The 16465-nt window shown below is 34.8% G+C and overlaps 1 protein-coding gene across 2 annotated transcripts in view; it reads left to right on the plus strand.

The window, feature by feature from the left end:
- The window catches only part of Csmd3 (CUB and Sushi multiple domains 3), a 1090649-nt gene that overhangs the window by 955817 nt on the left and 118367 nt on the right, over nucleotides 1-16465 (plus strand). For both annotated transcript variants that reach the window (XM_010619527.3, XM_033759931.1), the window contains one exon: nucleotides 1755-1859. In XM_010619527.3, the coding sequence (XP_010617829.1) occupies nucleotides 1755-1859 (105 nt within the window). The remainder of the gene's footprint in view (nucleotides 1-1754; nucleotides 1860-16465) is intronic.

A 16465-nucleotide genomic window follows, 5' to 3' on the forward strand; every position in this document is an offset into this window, starting at 1 on the left:
AAAAAAAAATAGTTTGATTTGTTATTCAAAATGTTAACTGGCTTTTAAAGATTTTTTTAAAATTAGATTTGTTAAGGTTTTAAAGATAATTATGCAATAAGCTAAGAACTCACATATAGAAATTGAAGAGATTAGTTTGTTAATTTTCACTATTATACATTTTTGTTTGTTTGTTTGTTTGTTTTGGGGTACAACAAATCAAACTCGGGACCTTGCACTTGTGAGGCAGACAGTGGAATCGCTGAGCTAAATCCCCTGGTCATATCACATACATTTTAAATTCTAGAAATGCAAATAGAAACATAGCCAAACTGTTAATTTATACATTTCAGGTGGTATACTGAAATAAGCTTGAATGATTTTAAATTTTTAAAAGATTTTAGATAATATTTCCTCATCATCCCAGGTGAAAAAAGAAATACAGTTTCTCAGAGCAGGAATAACTCAGCTTAGGTGAACCAGTAGCAAAGATATAGATTCAAAGTATAGGCTTAAGTAGAAGGAAAATCTTGTTAAATATTCAGTATAGTGTTATTTCTGAGTGTAATTCTTAACAATAAATACAAGAGTGCTAAAAGTGCCTGGAGAACAAAATGACTATTGATTCCCAAGCACTCGCTCGGGTTCGTGAGTCTTGCCATACAGGTCCTCATGAGGTGTCCAGCCGTCCTTGAGAGTGACCGAAGCATAGAGAAATGAAGTTGCCCGGGGTTGTAGAGCTAACAGTAGGGTGGGTTTGGGACCCAGCTGGTGTGATTCCAGTTAGAGCTGTTAATTACCGAGAGCCTCTAAGAGACTCAAGGCAAGTAAGTGACTTTTTGAGTTTCTGTTTAAGTCAGTCTTCAGCAACTGATGTCAGGACACAAATGAACACCCAGGAAGAGAGAAAACAAAAACAAAAATAGAAATAATTGCCTGTTCTGTAATGAAGTTTTCCCGTTCTCTCCTGTAGTCACCTGGGTTAAGGTCAACAAATTTGTACAAAGCAAATGTGAAATAACTACTTACTTATGGTGAGATATTTACAGCATTTTCAAGGCTTGTTTATTGAACTTTGTTTTAAAACATAGTATTGACAGTTGTTCTTATGCTTGTTATTGGAAACTGCTTCTGTTCTTGTATCCTAGTCAAGAAGTAATTGGTTCAAACAAATAATTAAATTTTCAAAACTCAATAATTGGATGAAATAAAGTTGATTTTTCCTCACAAGTTCAAAAGAACTCCATTATAATGCACTGATGAGAGCCAAAGCTAATATTAATTCAAAATTGATTTTTTTTGTAAGCTACCACATATACTCTAAACTTATAAAAACTCTTAAATTATTTTGCTCTAAAAATCACATGCAGTTTTAAAAATTGGGTTTGATTACAGAAACTAATAAAGTATTCTCTAAATAATGAAAAAAAATTAGGGTCCTATTACCTTGTGCATGAAATATTGAAATCTACATGAAGTTCAAAATTTATTTGAGGTGACAAGCAAAGTTTATTGCTTTGACTTTTACCAGCCCTTTTTATTCCTATCTATTTTTAGGGAACTATCTAATGTCATCTCAAAGGTCGGTCTCCTTAGAGATAGGAAGGCAAAATGAAAATGGGTTGTGGAAAAAAGTATTTTGTTGCAAAGTTCTTGTACAACTGTTTTACTGATACATCATTTCAGTGATAACTTGTGGCTGATTGGTAGTTTACTTGCTCAGTTTTAGGACAGCGTTCACTGTGTGGTCATTGGTCTCCCTTCTATCATTTCAGGAACAACAATACCCCATCTTTTGAACAGTACGTCTAACAATTTATATTTAAATTTCCAATCTGACATCAGTGTTTCTGCTGCAGGCTTTCATCTTGAATACACAGGTAAAAATAATATTGTGTACTACTCAGGAAAATTATGGATGTCTCTATTAATGTAAAATATGCTTTCATGAGTATAAGCACCACCTCAGCTTTGAAAGGAAGCATTTAAATGGATTTAAGATCGTTAGAGATGTTGAAATGTTCCGTCAATTCAATTACAAAATTATATGGATAAAATCCTAATTATTTCACCAGGGTTTACAAATATTTCTTTTGCTATTACAGTAAGAACAATTAATGGGATGGCTACTCTCTTAACAAAATTATAATGTGCAATACAGAATTAACTGTAATCCCAAAGATGTACAGCAAATCTCTAGAACTCATTCATTTTGTGCAACTGAATTTTTAGATTTAATGAACAGTAACTCCCCATGCTTACTTTTGCCTGTCCCTAGCAATCACTGTTCTATTCTGTTTCCATGGAATTGACTATTTTAGATATGTAAGTGGAAGCATACAGTTTTTATCCTTTTGTGACTGGATTATTTTAATACACAGTGTCTGCCAGGTTCTTCTGTGTTGTTACATATGATAAGATTTTCATAATTTTTAGAGTTGGAAAGTGCACCGCTTATGTCTGCACCACATTTTCCATCCATTTGTGGATGGGCACTTGGATTGTTTTCGTGCTATGACTAGTGTGAATAATATCACATTGAACAGGGGAGCACAAGGACCTCTTCAGTGTCCCAATTTCAGTTCTTTTGGACATATGCTCTGAAGTGCAATTGCTGGATTAAATGGTAGATCTATTTTCACTTGTTTACAGAATCTCCTTGTCGCTTAGCACTGTGCTGCCATGTTAGAGTCCTACCAGCAGTATACACAGATTCCAGTTTCTCCACATCCCAGCAGTCTCAGAGTTTTGATTTGCATTTGTGTGGTGATTCGTGATGTGGGCAATTTTTCTTATGTCACTGATCATTTATTTGTAAGTTTTCTATTTTTAGAAGAAATATGCATCTAAGTGCCTTGTTCACTTTTAATCACGTTATTTTCCTGCTGTTTGAGGTTCCTTTCATTTTTGTATATTAAGCTTCTTCAGATACATGGTTAGCATATTTTTTTCAGTTTTGTAGGTTTTCTTTTCATTCTCCTGATTACCTCTTTTGATAGGCAAAAGTTTTAAAAAATATGACTCAGTCCACCTTAACTATTTTTTATTTTTGTTTTCTGTTCTTTTGATGCCACATCTAATAAAATTGCCAAGACCAATTTAATCAATCCCTTCTTTTGTGTTTTCTTCTAGGAGTTCTATTTTGTGGTGTTCTTAAATACTTTTAGTTGATTTTTTTGTGGATGTTATAGATAGGATCCAAATTTAGTCTTTTTCATGCTGATATCCAGTTTTCCAAACATCATTTGTTTAAGAAACTATCTTTTTCATATTGTGCATTCTTGGAACCCAAGTCAAAATTGCTTCGACCACATATGTGGAGATTTATTTCAGGCTTTACGGTTGTATTCTCTTGGTCCTTGTGTCTGCTTTTTATCCTAGTACCATACCATTCTGATTACTTTAGCATTGTGATATTTATTTATTTAGGATGCTGAGGATTGAATTCAGGGTCTCACGCATGCTAAGCACATATTCACCAATTTTTTCACAGAAAATATGTTGGCTAGTCATAGTGTTTTGTAGTTCCATATGCATTATAGTATTGCATTATACCATTGAGATTTTGGATTGAATCCAAAGATTACCTGTGCTGATAGGGATGTTATAGCAATATTATTTTTCAGTTCACGAACACATTAAGCCGTTTCATTTATTTGTTTCTTCCATAATTTCTCTCATCAGTTTTTCTTGTAATTTTCAGTATATAAAATGTTCACCCTTCATGGTTGGTTTTATTTAGAAGCAATTTGTTTTATATTAGTGTAAATGAGACTGTTGCCTTATTTATGTTTGGATAGTTCATTTTTATTCTGTGAAAACACACTGGCCAGGCATGGCGGCTCACATCTGTAATTGCAGCAATTGAGAGGCTGAGGCAAAAGGATCAGCATGAGTTTGAGACCAGTTTAGGCTACGTAGCAAACTCAAGTCCAGCACGAACTACACAGTGGATACTGTCCCCGCAAAACGAATCGCACAAAAAGAAAAGCAAAAGGATGCAACTTTCACATGTTAATTTCCTATCCTGCAACTTTACTGATTCATGTATGAGTTTAGTAGTTTTGTGGAGTCTTTATAGTTTTCTGTATATAAAACATCATATTACATGCAAATACGAGTTTTACTATTCCATTCCAACTGTGTGTCCCCATGACCCTCTAGGCCTAATTCATCTGGCCAAGACTCTCACTACCATATGGAATAGAAGTGGCGTGAACCTAGTATTCCTCCCATTTTAGAGGAAAAGCTTTCAGTTTTTTTAATTACAAAGTATGATAGCATAAGCCATTGATTTACAGCTTTTACTAAGATGGATTCCTTCTATAAAAGTTTAGTGAGAGTCTTAATCATGAAAAGCTATTCAATTTTATCAAATAAGGTTTTTTTTTTGCATTCAGTGATAGGGTATGTGAGTTTTGTCATTTACTGTGCTAATGTGATGAATCATATTTATTGATTTATGTATTCAAAATCATCCTATACTCCTGGAATGAGTATGACTTGGTTAGGTTCCAAGATCTTTTAATAGGCTCCTAGACACAGTTTGCTAGAGATTTACTGAAGATTTTTGTATTCATTTTTAGCAGAGATATTTGCCTGTAGTTTTCTTACAGTGTGTTTATCTAGCTTTGGTATCAGTGTAATGTGGACCTAAATAAATGAATTTGGAAGTATTTCCTCCTTTTCAGTTTTACAGAAGACTTTGAAAAGGATGACCATGAATTCCTTTTTAAATGCTTGTTAGAATTCACATGTAAACCCATCTGTTCCTGAGATTTTCTTTGTTAGGAGGCTTTTGGTGACTAATTCAATCTTTATGCTAGCTTTCTATCTGTTCAGTTTTCACATTTTTCTTTTCCTTTTTTTTACAATTCATTCTTGATTGGTTTTATATTTTTTTAGAAATGCATCCATTTTTGCTAGGTTATCCAAATTTTGGTTGTGTGATCCTTTCACAGTAGTCCTTTGTAGTACTTTTTTTATTTCTGTGGTATGAATTGTGATTTTCCTCTTTTATTAGTAAGATTTTCAAATTGTGACAAAATTTGATTTGTAGAAATTTTAACATTGGAGTTATTGGCATAAAATATTTATCCTATTTCCCTAAAAAGCTTTTCAATAAAAAAAGATGACTCACTTCTGTTAGGTAAATTAATATTAGATATATTGTATTGTTTTATACATAAATTTATCACAAGTATAGTCAAATGATTGGGTAACTACGGGCTTGCTTTTTCTCTCCCTAGAGCGTTAGCTCCATGAAATCAGTATCTGTTTTCACATGACTGTGTCTGTTTAGGTGTCATTGAGTCCTGTCCCTGAAACTTACTCAGCATTCACAGTACACATGGCACATACATCATTGAACACCTGACCCTAACACCTAGAAGTTGAACCTAGCAGATATGTACCTTGGACATGTGTCATTAATATTAGTATACCTACTCTGATACTGGTATTCATCATGGGATTTAAATCCTACGTCTATACAGATTTTGATTTTTGTTTTTCAGCTTTAATTGAGTTTATCGGTACATTTTAGGGATAGAGTACAGTGACACTCATTGCTGGGATCTTGTATTTTGAAAGTGGCCTGGCTTCTGCCTCCTGAAGTGCCACTTACCACCTTGTCTTTGTCACCCAGTCCACCACTGAAGCATCATTACCTGTGCTGGAAGCTCTGATAGAAGAGAAATTCTCAGTGGTAAACAAAAGAGACTTTGTTGGCAGACATGTGCCAGATAAAGGCTGTTAGTGTTACTTGGTTTTCCATGACTATCACAAACACGTAAGACAGTCTCACAGTTTTGAAGGCTACAGTCCACGACCCAGCAGACTCAGACAGCAGTGGGAGGGAGTGCGGAGAAGAGCAAACCGTTCACCTCACAGCTGAGAAAGAAAGGGAGGAAAAGGGCTGTGGTCCCACTGTCTTCTTCAAGGACGTGCACCCAATGACTTAATAATTTCCCACTGACCCCTACATCTTCACCAATCGGCTCCTTCCTGGTAATACCAAGATAGGGACCAAGACTCAACCAAATGGGCCTTTAAAGGAATTCAGTTAGGATTCACATTGTAGCACTAGTTAATTGGTGTTTAACAATGAATTTTATTTCTCATATAATGTATTGTCCAACTCTTGCTATACTCAGGTATAATAAATGCATTTTTGTAATGTAAAGATGTGACAAATTCTTAAAGGATTCCTTCATGCAATCAATAAATATCTGGAACACCTTCCATAGGTCAGGCAGTGTGCTCCGCACAAGACATGTGAAGATGAATAATACATCACATTATCTTCTTGGCGGAAATAATAGTAGGGTAGAACAGACAGAAAGGTAAAGCAATGATCTACTGTTAGTCATGCTCTAATAGGAATATTTGTGGTAAAGAGCACAAAAGTGGTAAGCAGTCGGCTCCACTGAAGAATTTCAGGGAGTACTGTAAGCAGGAGATGTTGCTTGTGCTGTGATTTAACAAGCAGAAGTGCCACAGTTAGATGGGAAAGGGTGGATATTTGCAGTAGAAGAAAACTCATGTTTAGGCAAAGCTCTGAAAGCTAGCACATTGGGGTAACTGCGACTATTTCAGTTGGGCTGGCTCATAAGATTTGAAGGGACAGGAAGAACTAAGGCTGTTTTTGAAGCAATGATGACTCCCAAGTCACATAGAATGACATGTCAGGAATCTGACTTCATTATAGGAGATGTAGTTCAAAAGCAGCACATGTTTTGACAGTAATTTATAATACAGACAATTATTTTTCAAATAGTTTTGTTTTGAAAATCTTAATTATTTCCCATAAATAGAGGAAGTCTGGCTACATCCCAATCAATAAATAATAGTGGTTATAAAAGCTTGTCTCTTAGAGTATTCCAAGTTTTACTAATCATCTTTGGAGAAAAGTAATGACGAATGGCTTTAATTCTCATAAGTTTAGATCTTAGAAACCAGCATCTCTGATATAAAGGCATATTAGATGCAAGCTAAGCATTTTACGTGAGGATCTTTCGTTAGAAAGTCAGTTTAGTGCCTCACTACGTGAAGGGTACTGAGTGGAACCAAAGGGAAAATGAGCGATGAGTGAGATACGTCTCTTCCTAATTGAGTGAAACTTTACCATGTGGGCTACATTCCACTCTGTACTCGTAATCTTTTTTCCAATTATGTTACCACTAGTTACGGTTATAGAATGAGCAATCAAGGAATGCCAACATTTTCTGTATTAATTTTCTGAATCAAATTAAAATATGTGACAATTCAGCATTAGTAGTGAATGTGCAGAAGACTAGATGGTGCCTTAATAGATTTTTGTCTAGTTGGTTTAAATAATAAGATTATTAAGTCTTCTAACAGTCTAGAGGCTACTCAAAGAGAATTAGACTTAATTTCATTGAATTAGCATTCTGAAGGAAATTGTTCTGAAAGTGAAGTGGTGCTTTGGATTTAAGATGGTGCCTAGATACTTGTTAATCCTTAGATGTTTCTTTTTACTCAAGAGACAAAAAGGAAAAAAATAAAATTAAGCATCACAGTAAGACCAGTGTTAAATATATCTCTGTCTCTATCTGTCTGTCTATCTATCTATCTCTCTCTCTATCTATATCTACATATATATTTTAAAATCCACAAGGTAGAAACTAACCTACTAGGAGAGGATCAGCAAATATTTAAACATTACATCAAAGGGCCTTAATTATGACATCAAAACAACTGCTGAATGCTTCTTAATTGGAACAAGATTATTTAAAACTTTCTGGGTTAAAGTAAGCATAATTTAAAATACCAGCGCTATATAAAGCTTATGCTACAATAAATAATAATTTTATCAAGGCATAATAGCAGGAATGAAAATACTCTCTGAGAGACAATGATCTTACTTTTGGGATAAATTAAGCAAATACCACAATAAATGATACATTTAATAACATTGTTACATACACATACTCCAGTTGCACGTGTTTTTTTAAAAAGCAAAGTCAGTCAGTGAGTTAAAATCAGAACTCTTAACAGAAAAATGAAAGAATACAGAGACATAGATGAGAAAATTATAGTTTACAGGAAAAAGGAGGCGAGTAGGACGTAGGAACAGGGAAGGTGATAAGAAAAAGAAAATGATACATTTAGTAGAAAATAGTGAATTCAGAGGGTGCTTAATATTCTTTTACTTAATTTTTAAAAGTTGGATGTTCTTCATGCTTTTAAATCCACCGTTTGTCTAATCAGTAATATCACTAGCATAGTCTTTGCCAAATATTGAACTTAAATTAAGAGAATGTGAGAGCTTGAACAAGAAAATTTCAAGATGAAGTACAGCCTTACAGAAGTAGAATGGCCAATAAATACTTTCCTGGCTTTTAAGGACAAACTTACAGAAGCAGCCGTGACAGCACTTTTGGCTGCCTTAATAACAACAGCTTGACGAGCAGTTAAAACGCATTTGGTGGATCAAGTGCTGCATGGAGCAGCTGCGGTTGGGGACAGCATCCAGCAGGGCAGTCAGGAGGGTTGACTGCTCCCTTCCTGCACACTCGGCTGCATCACTCCCAGACACCGGGAAGTACAGTGTGAATGATTCATTTTGTTTAAAATGAAAAGGACGTGTTTATTTCTGGCGAGTTCCAAAAAAAAAAAAAAGGCTTCCTTGATTGAAGAAACATCTATTTTGTGGTAATTCCAGATCTGTCCATTTGTTGAAGAGTATGTTCATTGAGCTAAAATTTAAGGAATATCATTACGTGTTCAAGTCTTTCAGGACAGTGGCTCAGGTATACAGCTTCTGTAAGAGAAAATCAAATAAATATAATTGACACAGAGTAATTGCACATATTTGTGGTGTACAGTGTGATTTCAACAAATATCGGGTAAAATATATACAATACTCATATCAGGATAATTGTTACATATATTTATCCTTTCTTTGTGTTGGGAGTGTTTGAAAGTCTGTGTATTAGCTCTTCTGAGATATACAGTTAAATGCTGTCAATCACAGTTACCTGACTGTGCTGCAGAGCCCTGGGATTGTTTCCTCTACCCCCCTACACCTGTGTGGACATCAGCCATACTCTCCGCACCACTCCCTGTCCCGGTGCTCCTTGTGTGTGGTCACCACTTGTTCTTGCTACTTCAAGCTGCTCAATTCTCTTAGCTTCTACATATAAAGGAGAATATGTGGTACATTTCATGCTGTGCCTAACTAATCTCACTTAATGGAGCGTCCCCCACTTTCATTTATGTTGCCATAATGACTAGATTTCGACATTTTTTAAATGGATGAATAATATATGTTCATCTATTGCTCATATACACCACCATTCCTTTATGTGACAGCTAGGATGATTCCAAATCTTGGCTACTGTGCATAATACTGCAATAAACACTGGAGTGAGGTTTCTCTTCAACCTACTGATTTGCTCTCTCTTAAGTCTATGCTGCTGGATCACATATTAGTTCTAGTTCTGTTTCGTTTTTTTTTTCTTTTCGGTACCAGGAATTAGAATGAGGACCTTGCGCTTTTGAGGCAGGTGGCAGCACCACTGAGCTAAATCCCCGGCCCCTCTATTTCTGCGTTTTGAGGATCGTCCATACTGTTTTCCGCAATGCCTACACTCATTTGCATTTCCATTCAAGGACTATAAGAACAGCTTCAAATGCCTAAATTTAGATTCTCAGATGGAGCAAAATGCTTCAACACTTGGGTACTAGGAGAAGGGATTTGAGAGTGGTGTGTGTATGCATAATTACAGTGACATTTTTCTGTGGAGGAGACACATGTGTCACTCCACATCTTTCATACTTTATGACAGTCTCTGAGATAAAAGTTCTGCCCACAGGATGACATAAGGGAGGATTCACAATGGGGAAATGGAAGTTTCATAATAACTCCATCAAAGTCAGCAACAGATGCAGAAGACTTTAAGATTCTCTATAAAAAAGGACAGATTTTTTTTTTAACCCAAGAAAGCCAACTCTTACTACATTCCTAAAGGAATATTTTAAATAGTAAAGGTTTCAGGAAATATGGCAGGTGTTTTTCTGTCTTGGGAAATAGAATTTTGGCTGAGATTCTTCCCAGAAAGTGAGTATTATTTTATCCATCAGATTTTCTTATTCACTGATGAAGTTAAAAAAAAAAACAGGAAGAAAAACATTACTTGTTGGTGCAGTCACTATATGGATAAATACTGCTTTTTCTATACTTGTAGACAAATGTTGACAAATAACTTCTTTTTTAGTTTTATATTGATCTTTAACTCCTTGAACTGGGAAAAATGACATTTTAACTCTGTAATGCTTGACCCATGTTATTTTAGTCCTATGTATGAAAAACCTGATGTTCCTTTTACTCAATTATATTTTTTACTCAGTGCTGTCATTAATCTTTTTAAATATTTGATTACTACATACCAATGCCTTCGTATTATCCACTAAATAAGAGCAAAATCATGTCGTTTCCTATTTAAACAGTAAATTCTTTTGCAATTTTCCACACAAGTATTTTGCAATACTCTTTTGCTTAAGTAAAGTAATTACTTGTTTCTTAGATTTAGGATAACTTTCCTCACTGTTCTCCTTTCACCATTTTTTCACTCATCAGTGTTTTCTATTTCTCATCTTCCTTTTTCTAGATATAAGATGCTTTTTCATACGTTCCTGCCCCTCCTTTTTGAGTATATGTTTATGATACATAATAAATTCGCTCACTGTGGGGAATTGGTGTACATACATACTATATCTGATGTTTCACCCTAAATCTTAACATTAATGGACCAATCAGCCTAGCTTAGAAGTGGTATCTTCTTTCCTTCAATTCTGATATTACCTCGTTTTTTGCTCTTCTTATTATCTGTATGTTAAGACATAGAGTATGTCTCAGATAATTTTATTCCAGTACAAGTTGTCCAAACCACCATATGATATACCTCCTAATGGCACCATCCCATAGTTTTCTATCTCCATGTTGCTTCCCAGATATAAGTATGATGCCCTTATTTGTTTGTAAAATATTTGTTGAGTACCTACTTAGGTCTAGGTACAGGTTCTAAGTGTAAGTGCTATTCACTTACGTAAGCTCTATGCCTAAAATACCTTTAGAGTAATTGGAAATAAGGTTATGCGAATAATAGCAAAATAGTGTAAGCATTATTAATGTTTATGGAAGTCGGCACTCCTCTGATAATTGCGCATTACAATTACCTTGAAGTCTTGTAGAAACTCCAGATGAAGATATCAGGTCAGTTTTGCTGGGATTCACCCAGTTTTTGCATTTTCATCAAATCTAGGGTTACTTTCACAATGACCAAAATTAATTTAGCAGATGCTCAAAGATGGTGATCATATCTGTAGAACTTTCTGTTTGTGGAGTTAGGGAAGACTTCATTAAAGGCCAGAGTAGCCCTTCTGGCAGATAGAAAGAAATTAAATAATAGCATGGATGTAACTTGGCATTTGAAGATACCTCCTGGAATGCAGTAGGATTTAAGATGGTATACTCTGGAGTCAGAATTTGGTGTCTGACTTGGTTCTACCCTGTGACACTGTATTAGTTACTTTCCTTTCATTGCTGAGATAAAATAATCAACATCCAAAAGCTAATGGGGAATTTGGCTTATGGTTCATAGAGGTTCAGTCCGTAATCTGCTGGCTTCAAAAGCGGGGTGGATGGCACACAGGTCTCTCAGAGGAGCAACAACATGGCATCCGTATGATAACAAAGGTAACAAGAGAGAGACCTTGACAGGGTCTTTCTGCCCTTTTATCTTATTCAGAAGACCTAGGGTGGATAGCACTCATATCACAGACTGCCTAGGGTGGAAAGCACTCATGTCCTTAAATCCTAGCGCCCTCAGGCCTAACCCCTGGTATAAGTCAACCACACTCTAGATTTAGCTGCCTCTGGGAAAGCATGAGGCTTTTGGGAAACATCTAAACACAAGCCATACGGACACTGAGGAGATTCCAGATATTCCCTGCGAACTCAGTTTCCTCATCAAACTATGGTAAAAAATTGTACTAGAATTAAATGAAATTACCCATGTAAAAATGTTCATTCTGGTCAGATATGCAGTAAATACTCAGAAAATATCTTTATTTGCCAATGAGATGAATTCCCATACCAGGACAAATCAAGCTGTAATCGAAGTGCTGGAATATAGATTCAGGATGGGGCATAAGCTTTCTGTTACAGTAGGAGCAGAGCAATGGGGTAATTTTAATTCGTAGAGTAGCTCATGTTTTTAAATTATGAAAGATTCTTTGATTTGGAAAGTGGAGAATGAACTGCATGGAGAGAGTAGGCCGAATGGAAGGAATCTAAGAGGAGTTTTCTCCAGTGGTTCACCAGAGACACTCGGAAGACTCACTGTGGTTATATAAAGACTGGCAGCATAGAAAGTGCTATCAGGTGAAATTGAAGATTGAAAATGTTTATGACCAGTCACGTTGAGGATGAGGGAGAGGGAAGAGGAGAAGATGGTTCCCAGGTGTTCTATTTTGGCTTTCACTTTGGATAATAGTATTTATATAGTCACAGTTTCACTTTATTCCTTTTAATTCCTTCAATTTTTTATTTCCTTTTAAACTCTTGGGTATTGATTTAAATCAATCAAGGTAACATAAGTACTTTTATTTAACTATAAAAACTGGGTATTGTGACTTGCAGTAGGATCGAGAAACCAAAAATTTTTTGTTTTGTTTTGTGTTTTTTTGGAACTGGGGATCGAACTCAGGACCTTGCACTTGAGAAGCAGGTGGCGGAACCACTGAGCTAAATCCTTGGCCCCCAAAAGTATTTTTTGATTTAACTAATGATAATATCAGTGTGGGTTATTTAAAGAACGGTACCTGTATGGAAAGTGAATATGGTATTACTTATAAAGTAAAAACAATACAGATTCTACATTTATGTACACACTTATTTTAATATTTATAATCATTCCACCTAAATTATGTTTAGAGATTGTAGCTGTTCCACAAATACGTTGGATGGAAGCAGCTTTTCTAAGTGACAGACCAGCAAAGTGAGGTAATACATATGCAATATTCTATTTAGAACTTCACTCAAATGACTCTTTTTGAAACTTTGATGTTTTTCACTGATTTTATTATAGCAAATTCTATAAAGGTAGCCAATGTATAAACAGGCAGTCGATACAAATGAAAAAGTTTAAGAAAAGAGCTGGTTTTGCTCATTGTTATTATTATTATCATTACTATTATTTTGGTCCCAGAGATTGAACTTGGGTCCTTGCACTTGCCAGGCAGGCAGTGGAACCACTGAACTAAATCCCTAGCCCTCCCCCTTTATTATTAGTCAAAGGAATATGGAAGAGAAAGAAGTAAGGAAGTATAGGGCTGGGGATTTAGCTCAGAGCTTCAGTGGCCTGCCTTGCAAGCGCAAGGACCTGAGTTCAATCCCCAGTACCACGCCCCCCCCAAAAGTAAGGAAGTATGCAAATAATACATTGGAGTCACAGTCTGGGAAGAGCAAAACAATCCAAAATTTGGAGGATATATTTTTCTCTGCTCAATAAAGTTGAAACTTTTAAAAGGGATTTCCTAATAAGAATATTGTGGTCTTTTCTGACATAGGATATCATGCGTTGACATAAAACTACATCATTCTTTTCTTTGGTAACGTATACACATTTACATGAATGGGTATACCTGAGTTAATAAATTTATCCAAAATTTTTCTTATATAAACTATTGACTTTTGTATGTTGTTTGTTTTCCTAATAACTCTGGCAAATGGGAATCAGTGGTTTGATGGACCATTTGTGTTTCCTGTTATTCTGCTAATTTTTGAAAAAGTAAATGAGATTCTAGTTATAATTGTGTATCTTCTTCATCAGTTTGGTGCAAGGGAAAATGTGTTTAGTTAGTGGGATGCTGTAAACCATACAAGTGTTCGTAGGCTTCCACAAAGAGATTTATAAATTCCAGGCACTCTTACTTATGACTGGAGCCTCAGCATCTACAATCTGGACTTGGGCTGTTTGGCTGATTATAATATGTCATTTCTGTCTCAATTCCTTAATTTTGTGAGATATCCACTTAAATATCCTAGTAGAAAATTCTAGAGGAACCTTGGAGAATCTATAAATCAATGAGCATAGTTCTATTTTGAATTTACAAAATGTGTATATTTTGAAAGGGAAAATATACCCAGTAATGACGTAAGTCTTATGATCCTTTGAAGGGCGTTAGAGGTCCTTGGCGATTTCAGTACATTGCCCCTGGAAGGCAAATGTCTGTGTTACATAATCAGTGGCTTTTTCTCTCTCCTCCTCACACCCCTAAGTATGCATGTTTTACCACTGGTAACTTTGTATTAAGGCATCTTTCCATATGTGCAGTAGTTGTAGGGCTTCTTTGAATACCTAAAACTATCACAATAGTCACAAAATAATAAATGTCCAGTAATTTATCCATTGACAGTATCTTATATATAATAAAAGATTTGACTGAACACAACCATTATTTTACTGCTTTCCATCCTCAAGCAAAATTTGAAACAGATAATATATTAGGTTTTAATGAGTTTAGTATTATAATTACTAAGTATGGTCTCCTCCATTGGGCTAATTATGTAATGGATTATTTGAGAAAAACAAGGATTTTAAGATCAATCATATTTTACTTAGACTAAATTTCTTGCTTGAACTAGTTTGTGCATATCAGTGTCTCATAAACTATTAAATTGAGAAACACCTCCTGCCTATATTAAATTATTAGTATTTGTCATTTCCAATTTCAGTTGCCATTAACTTAGAATATATTACGTATAAATGTAATTAGTCTTTATAAGCACATTTCACTCCTAAAACCTATAAGATCCTTACATATTAATCATAATTTGTTTTCTCTTTTCATCAAATTTTATTTCCAGATCATCTCATTCATCATTTACCTCTTTTTGTAGTTGACACAGATAATTTTTAAATTTCAGGATTCCATTTCTTTTCCTTATTAACTTCTATAGTAATAGCTTGAGGCAATAACGCTGCTCCAAATCCTCTGGGTTTTCTTTCAGTAAAACCAATAACATTTTTGCTGCATGTGAAAGCTTCTTTTTTTTTGATTCACTCAAAAGACTGAAGTTCTTTAAAGTTTTGTCACTTTCTCTAACCTTTTTCTTGTGTTTTTCTTATGTAGGTATTCAAGGGTATGAAACCTTTTAATCTTAAACACACACATATGTGAATTCACACAGCATCATCAGGAATATGTAGATAGCATTAACAACATTTGCTACTCCAGATTGTTTTGTGAGTAGAATTATGAAGACTAATTTCCAGTTACAAATAAATATTGGCAATATGGAGAAATGATGATTTAATATTTTTAGTCAGGGTAACGGCCCGCGATAATATGACAGGAGACACAGCTCTGTGATTTTTGATACGGATTTGTCCTGGATCCGTTTCTATTTGTTTTTGGCATAAAAAGGAGATTAATCGATCCAATCTCATTAGAAAATTTCTCCCAGAGAGTATCTTTGAATGCCAAAGGCATAATTTTACAAAATTTACACTCATGAAGCTTAAAATGGAGCATTATTTTGATTGTCATCATTAAACAAACAATAACCTTGTTTAAGAAAAAGGGAAGACTTTGCAACGTTTTTGAAAACATTTTTTCAGTTGATTCCTCTGAACATCCTCTTGATTCTAGCAGTTAAAAATGAAAAATAATTCTGGAGGAAAATATTGAAAAATAATTCTGGAGGAAAAATATTTTAAATTAATATTTAAACATAGTTTTTATTTGTTTAGATAAAAATGGCTGCAAATTTTCAGCTGCAAACTTTTCACGTATTTTAGTTTTTCTTTCTGTAGTTCATGTAAAAACAATTGGCTGGCAAACAAACAAACAAGCACAACTGAGTGAGGTCTCCAGCATGTGATGGATCTGGCTTTTTTTGTTTGCTAAATTAATTGCTTTCTTCCCTGAAATAATCACCATCGATAGAGATTAACTAGTCAAACTGTCTCTTCCAGAAAAATAGAAAGGAGGATGTGTATACACCCCCAAATTGCCGCTAGTATTAGTTAATGCAGTGATGTTACTTTATTGTTTACAATAGTAGTTCGTGATATTGTAAGAAATTTGGAGATGCAGGAAAATACAGAGGATGCATACAAACTACCAGCAATCTTCCCACCCAAAATCATAACCATCCACCATTACTTGGCATAATTCCTTTCCATCCTTCTTGATGAAATACACACATATAAGTCTTTTGAAGTTATACAATCGTTATCACAAAGTTGAACAAGTTTTGTCTTTAAAGTTAACATCTTTAAACATCGTTAATAATTTTAAAGTAATACTTTCATAAACATTTTACCATGTTCCTATCTGCTATCTAAAAGTTTTGTTTAAAAATGAGGGTTTCACCACCGCCTGCATCGCAAACGCAAGGACCTGAGTTCGCTCTCTGGTATTAAAAAAAAAAAAAAAAAAAAAAAAAAAAAAA

The sequence above is a fragment of the Fukomys damarensis genome, unplaced genomic scaffold (assembly GCF_012274545.1).
Source record: "Fukomys damarensis isolate Sample0158 unplaced genomic scaffold, DMR_v1.0_HiC HiC_scaffold_5, whole genome shotgun sequence".
In the NCBI taxonomy this organism is placed as follows: domain Eukaryota; kingdom Metazoa; phylum Chordata; class Mammalia; order Rodentia; family Bathyergidae; genus Fukomys; species Fukomys damarensis.